The sequence below is a fragment of the Varanus komodoensis genome, unplaced genomic scaffold, assembly GCF_004798865.1.
Source record: "Varanus komodoensis strain SLA01 unplaced genomic scaffold, ASM479886v1 scaffold799, whole genome shotgun sequence".
NCBI classification, from domain to species: domain Eukaryota; kingdom Metazoa; phylum Chordata; class Lepidosauria; order Squamata; family Varanidae; genus Varanus; species Varanus komodoensis.
In genome coordinates, this window is record NW_025336478.1 from 4,510 (window position 1) to 17,670 (window position 13,161).

Sequence of the window (13,161 nt, forward strand, 5' to 3'; positions counted from 1 at the left end):
AAGTGGATGAGGATGAAGTTCAGTTCCTCATGAACTGAACTTCAGCAAAGGGAAATGTTTCCCTCTTGTGTTGAAACTCAGCATAGCAAGACAAGTGCCAGCAGTCATGTTTCCAGCAACAAGATCTCTGCAGAAATGCCAGGAAAGGCTTTGCCAATGGCACACTGTGTTCAAGGCAGAGACATCATTAGTTTGTATAGGGCTGAGAGAAGAACATTTTTTTCACGCTTCCATGATCGACACTGTACAGTAGCAGTATTATAAAGTGATTTTACAGTGTTAATTTTATGAAATGAACTTTACATTGGTAAATTCTGTACTCGCTTCTTTCTTTCTCGTTTCCGATGCCCAAAACTCTTGTGAAAAACAGGGCAGTCATCTCTCTATCCATGAACACAGAGAAATGACCAGTGGGAGAAGCTAAAATTTATATTTAGAGACAATGCTTTGGGCTTCAGCCCTCATCAGGAGCAGTGATGTGATATGTATATCAAGAGCGGCAGCTTGGAACGCTGACAGATGACAATCCCAAGAAAAGAAAAAGGGAAATGGAACAAAGCTCATGGAAAGCATCACTCACTCTGCATGGAGAGTCTGTGGGACAGAGCTTTAATTGAGCAAAGCATTTGATAAACATACAGTAAGAAAGTGGCAGGAAAGCCCCAGCCAACACAAGGGGAGCGCCCACAACTAGAGGGGAATGGGAGGACGAGACCGCAATCAGGTCACCTGCGCAGCAAAGGCAGAGAGTGACCGAAACCAGAGGCCATGCCATGGTGCAGGGCCCCTCGAGAGGCGCTTGCCTGCCTTGCCTCTCTGGCAGCAGCTCGCTTAGTAAAGATGCAGAGCTCAAGGTGGCGCCTTCCATGCCAATGACCTCATTGGCTGCAAGGCCAGCACTGTGGTGCTCCTTAGCACATCACCGTGTCTACTCAGGTGTTGGTAAGGATGGGACTCTTTAGAATCCTTGGCCTTGGCCCCTGGAATGATTAATTGGTCGGAGCAAATCCCTTATGAAGAAAGGTTGCAACTGCCGTTTGCCAGTTTTGGTGCACCTTCACCTCCCATTCTGAAAGTGTTAAATGCTTTCCTAAAGCTTAATTACGATCCTTAAGAGTGTTTTGTTCCCAAGAGAAATAGAATCTGCCCTTCAGGCTGAGATGGCTTTTGCACCTGTGCTTTTAAGTGGAGGGAAACTCCTAGGACCAGCTCCCTGGTGCTATGGCAGTGCAGGAAAGGAAATGTTTTGGAGCCTGAATGGTTCACAGACTTAGTGGTCCGAAGGCTGAGGTGATGTGATGCATGGGCAGGGCCCTTTGCAACCCCAGAAGGCGTGGTCAGAGTATGGGATCCAATGCAGTGCTGCCCTTGTTCTCATGGCCATGGGATGCTCATCTCATTTTTCAAAATAATGGAACAATTGCAGAGGAGAGCAGCCTGCATCCAGAAATTGTGCATAAATGGAAATCGGCCTGCACCAGTTACAGGTTGGGGTGGATGACTCTTTCCATGCCAGATTTTCTCAGTTTTGGCCCAGATCAGACCCATCACCAGGTTCCTTGAAGATTCTTTCCAGTCAATTATTCAAACACAGTTTGTAGCTTGACTCCATCAAGGAATCCAAGGTTCTGAGCAAGTACTGGGACAAGATGTCAGAGTGCTCACAAACAATGTATAGTTTTTGATGGGAATGCAATCTCTGACATTGAAGATGATGTTTGTGGAATCTCAACAAGCTCCGATATCAGATCAGGGTCAAGGAATGTCTGGGGAACAAGGAGAGGAGTTGCCAGTCCTGGGCAATGGGGCTGATGGTCAGCCAGCCCATGGAACAAAGAGATAGCAGACCAGGAGGTGATGTAGACAGCAGGGGCTGACAAGAGTCCTGGTCTACCTATAGTGGACCAAGTGGAGGAGAAGACAGGGATTAGATAGGTCTCACAGCAGGAGCTGAGCAGTCTGTCTGACACGGAGATCCCTCCCTTTGAGGAAGTGATGCAGGAAATTCAGTTAACTGAGAAGTGGGAGGATTGCATAAGGACTGGGCTTCTTAGTGTTCCACCTGTGGGGATGCACGGGCAAAAGGTGTATAAACAGGAGGAAGACTGGAAGGGGTCAGAGCGGTCTCAACACTTCAGCCTGGGTGAACTCAGAGTGAAGGAACAATAAAGTCTTGTGGAAAATCTACTTGGGAGTAGTGTGTTTACTCAGGAGGAGAGCTGCACCTCACAACAGCCACAGCCTTGAGTGTACAACAGCTGAGCAGGACTGTCAAGACAGCACACTTTGGAGGAGACAACCTGCTGGGTCATAACAAGCACCACCAACACAACACCCATGCTAGCCTGATCCTTCATGGCTCCCCTTCTGTTCTTATCAAAATAATGGTGCATTTCACTTCATTTATGCTGAAAACCTGCACTGGAGATGCCTCCTCCTTCAGGGGATGCCTGAAGTCATCTCAGCACAGCTTCAGAGGAAATATTTAACTAAGGAATCACCCCAGGCAAAATGGCTTGTTACAGGCAGAACCAAAAGCTACTTGCTCTCACAAGGCACTTTGCCCACCCTTAAAACAGGAAGGCACCGGGAGCTTCAGAGAGACCGGTTTTTGTTTCTGTTCCTTAGCTTGCTTTAGCACAGTGCCTTGCACCTCCACTGACTCCCATGACACAATAATAGTCAGCTTCATCCTTTGCTTGCACATTGGCGATGCTCAGGTAGCCCACTTTTTTAGCAGCATCAGTGGAAGAAGAGAAATGACCAGAGGCCTCTGGACCAAACTCGGTGTTGCCAGAGGTGGTGGAATAGCTCAGGAGGAATCTGGGGGCCTTTCCTTCTTTTTGCTGCAACCAGGAGAAGCTTCCAAAGGTGGAGGCGCCGACAAGATTGCAGGAGAGTCGAGCGCTACCTTCCAGGGGTGCTGAAAGTGACGGTGGCTGAGTTAGGGTCAGCTGAGAGAAAGACCCTGAAAAGGAGAGAAGAAGAGTGTGTTTTTGATTTGAATTACCCATGAATGAATGTCACTCATCCATTGCTTGTGGGGGGAAAGAGGCATGGCATAAAAAAAGCAGAAGGTTAGGTGTAGAAGTAGAAAGAGGAAGGGGAGAGGCATCCAGGCTTCACCTGAGCAGCAAGTGAGAAACAGCAGAGCCAAAGCCCAAACCATGGTGGAACATTCCAGTTAATCCAAGTGATGCCTCCCATCTCGTTTTAAATGCCAGCAGGTCTTTTATGCAAATAGGCCCCTGCCTCATTTGCTAGACTGAGATGAATCCATAAATTAAGGCAGTGTCACCTCCTTAAAATACATGATGACCTGATTGTGTCATTACAGCTACCTCCCAAGAAGGACCTCCCAGCGAGAGAGAAGCCAACCAGGCCTCAGATATTACCCTGCAAGAGGACACTGCAGTGAGATTCCTCCAGCCCTCCTGCCAGAGCAACCCCCTGCTCCAATTAGCGCTGCCTTGAGACTGAAAATTCTTCTGGCTGGAGATCCAGCTGCAGTGGGAAGGCTGCATTCCCAGTTTCCCAGGATGAGCATCATGGTGGGGGGGGGGATGACTTAGCCCGAGTTCCTTTTTGCTTTGTGCCATGCTTTTTTAGACTGTAAGCCCCAAATCTTTGTGAACTCCTCTGGGAAGCTTTTCCCTCCCACTAGGCTGAAAATCAGTGTAAAAGAACGTGATCAGAAAACAAGGAAATATCTCTAAGGGCTGGTTTGGCATCACTTCACAAATGCAATATCAAGAGATGACTTGCACTGGTAAGTCAGCAGTGAGTCACAGATTATCCATCACAGGTCAATTTTTCATGGCCACTCAGGACTGAATTGCGGGAGGTGCCATATCGAGAGCAAAATGAACGCATGCCCACATATTGATGTGCTCCACTGAAGCTCGTGCTGCCCATCGCCCAAACAAAAACACTCTGAACTATTTGGAGAAGCCGTTATGAAAGTTCTCAGGTTTCCAGATCTCGCCCCCTGTTGCATAAAACACTTGAAAGAACGCAGCTGCTCAAAATCTAGTCTGTTGCATCTGCCCTGTTGGCAATAAAGGGTGGACCTTATCCAACACCATTGCTCACTGATCTTCATACACGCCCCTGAGTTTCGTTACAGATGACCATCGTGGCACGGCAGGTGCCAGACCAAACTAGTGCATGGAAGGAAGCTGCCCTAAAACTAAGGCACGATTTCTATAAAACATCTCAGGCTTCGTATTCCCTTCCATTCTCTATGCACTTTTCCTCCTTTCTGCCCTGATTGGCTGAGATGCTTCGCAGGTGTTAATATGTCACACAGATGTAGATTCAGCCCAGTACAGCTCTAGGAGGATATTGCCCTCTAGTGTTTGAAGTTGTAACTGCAGCACACATACTTCAAAGGAAAGTCAGAGCATGGATGCTAAGCAATGATTGGATCATCAAAGAGCAAACAGTTAGCTTTTATAATGGGGTAGACTCCAATATTCTGCCAGCATAGTTGCTGTAGCATCCTCTCTTGTGTTAAACAAACAAACATAACCCCAGCAGCAGTCACATCTGGGGTCATTTTTAACCTCGGGTGAAAGTGCTATGCTCAAGAAAAATACTGCATGAGAAAAAACTTTGTTCTGGCTGCTATTCTCCTCCTCACAGGCATTTCATTCAAGATAAGAATGGCTTTCTACTTTCATCAAGTACAGATAATTTAAAGCCAAACCCTTCCTGAGGCTATGCAAACCAAGAAAATCTGCATAAAAATCCTTGGCCCATGGACCTTTTCTTTGGGTAACAATAGTCTGGCCTCCTATGTTTAAATAATTATAACAAAGCTTTCCCTCAATGAATGAAATTTAACTCTGTTTGCTGGAGGCCTTAGCTTTGAAAGGAGACCAAGATGCTCCGTATTGACCCTTCCGTTGTTTCTTGGATTGGAGCCTATTATTTGGGGTATGACTAGAACTGGGTGGGCATTCCATCCTTTCCAACTCTTGCACTCAAACACTGTCAGGAAGAGATCAGCTTTGGCTCTTGTGGGATCAGAATTACATAAGAGTCTGGAGGGAGGAAGGTTTTTGTCTCAGTTCCCCATCAGAATGTGCCACTGTGGAACATCTTGCTGTACCGCATCCCACAGTAATACACAGCTTCGTCTTCCGCCTGTGCGTTGGTGATGGTCAAATAGCCTGTGCTGCCTGAGCGGGAAGCCGTGAATCGGTCCGGGATCCCCTCTCCCCTGCTGGAACCATCAGCATGCACATAGCGAGGGCCTTGTCCGGATCTCTCCTGATACCAGCCAACGTTGTTCGGATTACTGCTGATGGTGCAGGTGAGTTTCACCGTTTGTCCCAGGGACACTGACTGTGATGCTGGCTGAGTCAATGTTGGCTGGGAACTGACACCTGTGAGCAAATGAAAAAGCACGAACAAGACATTTTTTGAGCTCTCAGCTGTCACAAAAGCATTTCCTTGCACAACGAAAGTACACATTTGACCATTGTTGTTGTTTCTGGGCTGTACAAAGTCCCCTCTTCCTGTGCTTACCTGGGCAGAAACTGAGAATTGCAAGGCATAGCAGAACCCAGGCCATGGTGAGTGTTCGGAGGAGCTGAAAACTGTAAAGCAAGAGGTTTCCAAGCCAGAAATTCTGCCTCCCTTCTCGAATTCATCTTGCATTAAAGAGAGATCAGTCATGCAAATATCTTCATGCCTATTGGCTTTCTGAAGCATCCGCTCTTCCCTGATGAGAGCGGAGATTCTAGGCAGGCCGAGTGCTGGAAAAGGCATTTGCATAGTGAGTTTTAAATGTGATGAAGGCAGAATATCTTGCATTTGTTGAAGATGGAGAAAATCACAGGTGGGACACCTTTCATGCCTTTAAAAATTGTTAGAGAAGTTAATACATATAACATTAGGAAGGATTACTTGCAGGATAACAGCAGGTACAAAGGGAACATGAAGGAGAGAAGAACTGGCTTGGTGAGTGATGCTTACATACCATCAGTTCTCACCCAAGATTTCACTACAGGGAAAAAGGTGGAGTGTAAATTTCTTGGCCTGCTTCCATTCACTGATTGTACCCTATGAACAACTCCTTGCTACCAAGGATATAATACCGACATATATTTGAGTAAGACATCTTGGCATAATATACTGTATTACTCTCTACGAAAAAGCTGATTTTGTCTTAACATTGGTTTTTGTTTTGTTTTTGTTCATAATTATTATCAGCAAATGTTGGTCTTCAAAGTTCAGCCTGTAAGGAATTGTAGGTGTAAAGATTTGGTTATCTGAGTTGAGTTTAGGCTATTTTTATGGAAGTGATAGCAGAGAAGGAAGAATGAAAGTGTGAAGAGAGTAACCCAGAATCTATCAATGAGGAAGAAATACCAGATCATATGGATGCTTGCACCCTTAGGGTGAATCAGTTAGAGACCTACATAGTCCAAAACCATGTTAAGAACTGTATTCAAAGAAAGAAAATGAATAGAGTTATAAAGGGTGAGAGAAGAAAACTCTTCCTCCATCAGAATGCTGAAAATCACCTTACTTATAACAATGAGCAAAAATTGGCATGGGTCAACTGAGAGGACAATTCCTCTAGCAACAGAGCCATTCCCAGAAGCTTCATAAGGCCAAGAGAACCTAGTGGCTCTTTCCTGATCCTGGATATGGCATCCTGTCCACCTGGAGTTGAGTCTGAAAGTCCAAGTGGCAGAGACGAGTGGGCATGGCTAGAAGAGGGTAGAAGACCATGGAGATGGAACAAGGAGATGGAAGCTCATGAGTGACAGTTGCTTCCACCTTGGGAAGGAAGTGAGTGGGCATGGCCAGAGGGGGAGAGATGGATGATCGGACAGACATACAAAGTGTTTTCTTTTCATTGGAAAATGGAGTGATATCACTCAGCTCTATTTGGCTTTAATTCTGTCTTAGAATTTGAATCAGTTAATGCATCTTGTCTTCATGAAAGACCAAATAAGAGATGGGTGGACTCCATAAAGAGAGCTGCAGCCTGCAATTTAGAACAACTAATCAGGGATGCCATGGATAGGACGTTCTGGAGGGCTTTCATTCAGAGGGTTGCCATAAGTCAGAAATGACTTGAAGGCACATAACAACATAGCTTGTCTTTGTAAACATAAGTATGTGGAGCAAGGCTGTAACTGAAACTAACGGTAGGGTTTTCTCTTCCACAGTTTCATGGGTTCAAATTCTTCAACTGAGACACTGATTCAAAAATCCCACATGCTCTTGGTTCAGTTCTGGATTGGGGTACACTTTGACAACTGGTTATTTCAAACTTGAAATCCATTATGTGCACATCCATCTTCAAAAGAAGACTGTGGACCATGGACCGTCCTGAAGAATGTGAGGATTGCTATCAAGAAAGTCAAGATCTCTAAGTCTGAGTGGACAGGAAGTCCCAGAGAAGTAACCATGTGTACTGGCTTTCTTCTGCTTCATTGCACAGCACAGGTGCAAATTTTCAAGATGTCTCTGGGAACTTCAGAGAAAAATGTTACCAAATGCAGAGAAAAATGAGACAACATCTCCCCCTAGCTTTTAACTAAAGCTACATGAGTTTGGTTTTCACCCTTTTACAATTCATTTTTTTTTAAATGCCCATTCAAGTTCTTGGCATTCTGCATTCATTTTGTGAACTTCTGCTTTAAATGTTCAATTTGAACTCTGATTATTGAAAGACTAACTGTTATAACCTGAAAATATTAAATTTTCTATAAGAGATTGAACTGTGCATCCATTCCATAGCAATTTGTTAATAGCTATGAAAAGACGACCAGATTGAAAATATGTTCACTGGGGCATTACTTGCTCTGACTTAGCATAGCTCTCCTTTCAAGAAAAATGGAAAAACACGTTAGTAGCATGGACCATTGATGACTGATTCAGAGATGCTGATAAATCCATCTATTGGCTTGTAGGGTATCAAGTGTCTTTCACTGCGTTCTCCATTCACTGATGGAATTAGATGTTCTAAACCAGAGTTTCATATCAGTGCTGATGCAAATCGGCAAAGATTCCTCCAAAGTTGGAAAACTGGTCCACAAATTCAGAGAATCCAGATGACTTGGCAAAGTTCTTCTGAGCAAAATCTGTAGGTTGCAAGCATAAAAATCCAGTATTGTTAGATTGGCAATCAAAGCCAATCTCTATTGATTTTTAAAATTAGAGAAGGATTTTAATGCAGGTTAAATACAAGTTAAATTCTGTTACTCTTCATATTGCTTTGTATACATTGCATTTGTAAACAAGGCAGCACAGAACAGGTGAAATTGTAGAGTTCTATTCCCATTTTCAAGAAGTGAAGTTCTTATCATGAGATAATGAATAAAAATGCAAATGGGATTAAAGTACACCCCAACTCTGACGAAAAATCATGAACTAAGAGCCAGTGTGATATGGTGCTTAGTGTCAGATTGGGGTCCTGGAAAATTGGGGTTCCAATCTCCACTTGGCTGAGTCCTACTGGTGACTTTGGGCCAGTGGCTCTTAGCCTAACCCACCGCACAGGGTCACTGTTGGGAAGTTAAAATGGCATAGAGGAGGACTTTGTAAGCTGCCCTTGGTTTCTCACAGAAGAAAAAAAGGTAGGATATGAAATGCAAAATGTGTAATAATAGCAGTAGATGGAGAAATGTTTTGGCACCTTTTTAAAGTTTTTTGAAATTGGAACTGTAACCTCACTTGGGAGGACCTCTAAAATTAGAGTCCTGCCATGAAACCTCCTTCAAGATTTTTATTTTATTTTTATTTATTAAAACATTTTTATGCCGCCCCATTCGCCGAAGCCTCGGGGCGGCTCACATCAATAAATTAAAATAATTATAATATAAATTAAAATATAAATATAAAATTAAAATACAACAGTACAATATAAAATAAGCCGCCCTGGCCAGATAAAACCAATAATGTTAACAGTTAAAATGCCGCTTGAATAAAAAGGTCTTCGCCTGGTGCCGAAAAACAAATAACGACGGCGTTCAAGCTCTAAATCTGCTTTAGTCAAAATCTTGATGTACATCAATATTATTACTATTTCGCATTCAAGTACGGAATGCTTGCTATTATGTTTTTATCCTTTAAGGGGCAATAATAGCTCATGATTCTTTCATTTGGTAGAAATAAATAATCTCAGAGGCTACTGGAGGAAGCTGCACTTGTACTGAGAGGTGAAAGAGGAGAACAGGCAATGTACTTGCACATGTAGTCTAGGAGTTCTTATTCCCTTATGCTGATAAAGCAATATATGTTCCTTTTTTTGGGAGTGGCACCCCAACTTTGGAATGAGCTCCCCTCTTTATATTCTTCTTGGCTCCAGGCGAAGACCCTTTTACTTCACTGGTATTTTGATGGTTATTCTGGCTGCAATGGTGTGTATTTAAATATAGAAAATGGTATGCCTTTTATGTAATCAGAGGTTCTGTTAAGAAACAATAGGGTACACTTTCTATTGTTATTTTATTCAGTGTCTGGTATTGTACTTTTAATCTCTCTCTCTCACACACACACATTGTTATTGTCTGTGACCCACCCAGGGAGCTGTGTGGTTAATGAGATGGGCTAAAAATCAAATAATAAATGCATAAAATAGTGTATTTTGTCTCCATTACTAATAATCCTCATGTTTTCCATTAGGGGCTAAAGCTCTTAAGCTTCTTGGGAAAGATGCATGAGGTTTATGCAACATGTGAAGAGAAAACCCAGATACAAAATGCTGCTTGCTTGATCGTGGGCTATGGTGATCAGCTGATTAGGGATCTATTCAGAGGCTGGTTTAACACGCCTGCACAGGGAATCCAACTGAGTTCTGGCCTGCATCTAGGGCTATCTGAGGCATCTGATAGGATCCCCAGATTCTGGTTTGCCAATTCATTATGGTACAAGTCAAGCCAGCTAGTGGATACCTGTCTCAAATGCGAACTAAGGAAACCCCTGCAAATTTATACAGTTTCAACAAATAGGCTGCCAACAAAAACATGTCCTTTGGGCACAAGCTTTCCTGGTGCTGATTTGGGCAGTTTGCACCAACTGCATAAGGACCACAAGCTTTCCTGGTGCTGATTTGCACAAATGGCCTGTTTAGAGCTCTGACTCAGTGAGGCATGCAGCTATCCTGCAAATGGGAGCATTATGCAGGGGCCGGTTTGCACAACATGCATGAAATGCTGATACAATTTGCAGCAAACACCATGACTTGAGCAATTTGCGTAAAGGACAGAAATTGCACAATTGGTGTGATTTGTGCAAATTTTTTTCGGAAAAGGTTTTTTTTTTTAGATGTACAAATTGTAGCACATCTTAAAAGCAGAAGGTTGCAGGAAAAGATCTCCTCATCTCACTTCTGTTCATTGGATCTGAAGCAGGCAGGAAGTTTGTTGAGATCCAACAAGACTCTTAAACCTACCTACTAAGGGCCACTTAAAGCAGTTTCAGCACTGGTCAACAGTTCCACCAAAAACCAGAGCACGGATGCAGTTTCCCCCCTCTTTGGCTCTACCACAAATAAAACAATAACCTCACTGGCATTGATGCAAATTTGAGGACGAGGGGCTCTTTTTACATAAGGGTCTTTAGCGTTTAACCGTTGCTTTTTGCTAAGGTTTTTGTTATCCTGTGACAGATTCTGCAAAACTGTTCAGGAGAAGGAACGTGACTCATAGAAGGATGAAGTTATTTCGCTAGTGGGGGAATTTATGGCCATGATGATTTGAGCCAGGGATAAATTAGGCTCTCATATCATTGACAGTTCTGAATTCTGCAGGATGAAGAATGCCAGATTTGGCCTTTGTTACTCAGTGGCACTTAAACTGCATTTTGGGTTCCCTGCATTAGTTCTTTGGATATATTTTTGACATCTAGTAGAATATCAATTCAGTTAGATTATCAAATTCTGATGTCTTCAAGACTAGAACTCTACGTTGTTCAAAGTCACAAATGGTGCTTCCTGAAAACTTGCCCCCAAGCAGTACTGAATTCTGTGGTTTTCTAAGGGCACACAGCCAAATGTGTTCTTGCGAGCCAATGAGGAAAGTATGAAAGACTCAGAGACTCCAGGTGGAATTCAGAGACCTGCAATGAGCAAGGCTTTGCTGACTAGCGCAGCAAAAAAGGCCAATTTTGGGGAAGGTCATGGGTGGGTGGCCTTCCTGCCTTGGAAACGGGACTGGGACTAGGGGTCTGCTTCTTTTCTTCAAGTTCGATGTCCTGGGAGACTCACACACAGGTGAAGCTAAGCTTTGCAGAGAAACACGGCTGCATATCCTCGAGAAGAGATGAGGTTTTTGTCTCAGTTCCCCATTCAACTGAACCATCGTGGAACACTCTCCCACTGCTGTACCACATGTAACAGTAATAATCAGCCTCATCCTCGGCCTGAAGGCTTGAGATGGTTAAGTAGCCCATATTGCCTGAGCGGGAAGCCGTAAACCGGTTGGGGATCCCTGGGCCCCTGCTGCTGCAGCCATCACAGTGCACAAAGTGGGGGGCTTGCCCAGCTTTCTGTTGAACCCAGCCGATGGTGCTCGGATTACTGCTGATGGTGCAGGAGAGTTTGGCTGTTTCTCCTGGAGATGCAGCCTGGGAGGCCGGCTGAGTCAGTGTCGGCTGTGCCATCACACCTTTCCAAAAATAGAAAGAAAGACATGAATTCATCAACTTATGTTGCCAAGCTTATCGTGCTTCTGTGATACAAACAAAGCTGATGACAAGAGGTATGGAGCCCTTGCCTGGTCTTACCTGAGCAGTAACTGAGAAGCACAAGCAGGAACAGTGCCTGGGATGACATGGTGAGTTGCCTATAGATTTTGCAGTTTGCAAATGAAGAGTCATCTACCTGGACATGCTTTCCTCCTGCTGCTGCCCTCTTAAATTCACCGAAACATAGGAAGGACCTGACATGTAAATCCATGCATGCCCATTGGTCATCCCAAAAAAGGCTCTCCGCCTCTTCAGGGATGTTTGGTTCTTGACAGGACAACCAGTGAAGAGAAAATTTGCATGCAGATACTTTAAATGGAAGGAAGGTTGGACCTTGACTGCAAGAGATGAACAAGATGTCCATGCAGAATCTACATGCTGGCAAAGCAAAGAAAGGAGGGTGGAGGTACATGATTCCTGAGCAATATCTGGAGTTCTGGGAAACAATAATCTGGGTGCAAACAGAATTTGCAGGGGAGGATATTAAGGAAAGTGGGGGAGGAGCTACCCACTGGTTCTCCTCCTCTTCCAGACTGTTGACTACCACCTGGGAGATTTTGGCGGTGAGGTTTTAGAATGGAAAATACGTGAATGAGCTATAGTCTGAGAGCAGCCCCCACAACCCTTCCGTTCCAGCCAGTAGACATCCCCTGAGCACTTCTCCAGGTTACAAGGTGAACATGAATTCAGGATACATGTTCTGCCCTTACAGTATACAGTTCAGCTCTTTTCGTGAACAGCATTTTCTACTCAAGCACAAATTCCTGAATGCTCAAATCAGAATTGGGTGCATCTGACTTTGGATAAAGTTCTTCTCTGTTTTCCATTGTTTCCATTCAAAAGTTCTTGGCTAAGATTGCACTCTGAAATCCAGAGCTAAGTCTGTGGGAACTGCTGTTTTAAACTTTTCTAGGTTGGTCTCTGAAAAATACCCTTTGAAACTTTTTAATTGGTACTGTCTTAACTGTTTAAAGTTGGGGTTAGGCTTAGAGATGCAACTAGGGAGGCCGGCTGAGTCAATGTTGGCAGTGAACGGGCACCCTTTAAAAGAGGGGAAAAGAAGGTGTAGAAAAGGTCTAGAGAAGGTGTAACTGTGGAGATAGTTCTCTGATCCCCAGTATGAGAAGAAGCACCCTGCTCCTATTTGCAATGCCAGTGCATGCATGTTTGACTTGGACTCATGGGAAATCCACCTCCATTCTCTTCATGGCCTGTGCAATATATAAAAGTGCCGTGAAGCAAAGTGTCTCCAGAGGAGCTTCGCTTTCTGCTACTGATTTTATCCTGCACTTATCTATAGATGAATAGAGCATATTTCAGATGGGAATGGGCCCATAGCACTGACTTTCTGCCCCTCAAACACTGTCATTCAAACACCTGCAGGCACAGCTCAGCTTCAGCTCTTGTGTGATTCTGGAGTCCTGCTCTGGGGAGGAGGAAGGAAGGTTTTTG

The 13,161-nt window shown here is 44.1% G+C and overlaps 1 protein-coding gene and 1 gene segment (V, D, J or C); both read right to left on the bottom strand.

The window, feature by feature from the left end:
• LOC123035404 (immunoglobulin lambda-1 light chain-like) overlaps positions 1-5,582 on the bottom strand; it is a gene marked incomplete at its 3' end in the record, with an annotated part of 7,067 nt that extends 1,485 nt beyond the window's left edge. The window contains exons 1-3 of the mRNA XM_044453538.1: positions 5,533-5,582; positions 5,094-5,390; positions 2,654-2,968 (exon numbers count right to left, since the gene is read on the bottom strand). Of these exons, the coding sequence (XP_044309473.1) occupies positions 2,654-2,968; positions 5,094-5,390; positions 5,533-5,578 (658 nt within the window). The remainder of the gene's footprint in view (positions 1-2,653; positions 2,969-5,093; positions 5,391-5,532) is intronic.
• Positions 5,583-11,226: 5,644 nt separating this feature from the next.
• LOC123035405 lies at positions 11,227-11,855 on the bottom strand. The segment is given in 2 exon segments: positions 11,227-11,630; positions 11,749-11,855. Coding segments are annotated over 2 exon segments (453 nt in total).
• Positions 11,856-13,161: the final 1,306 nt, after the last annotated feature.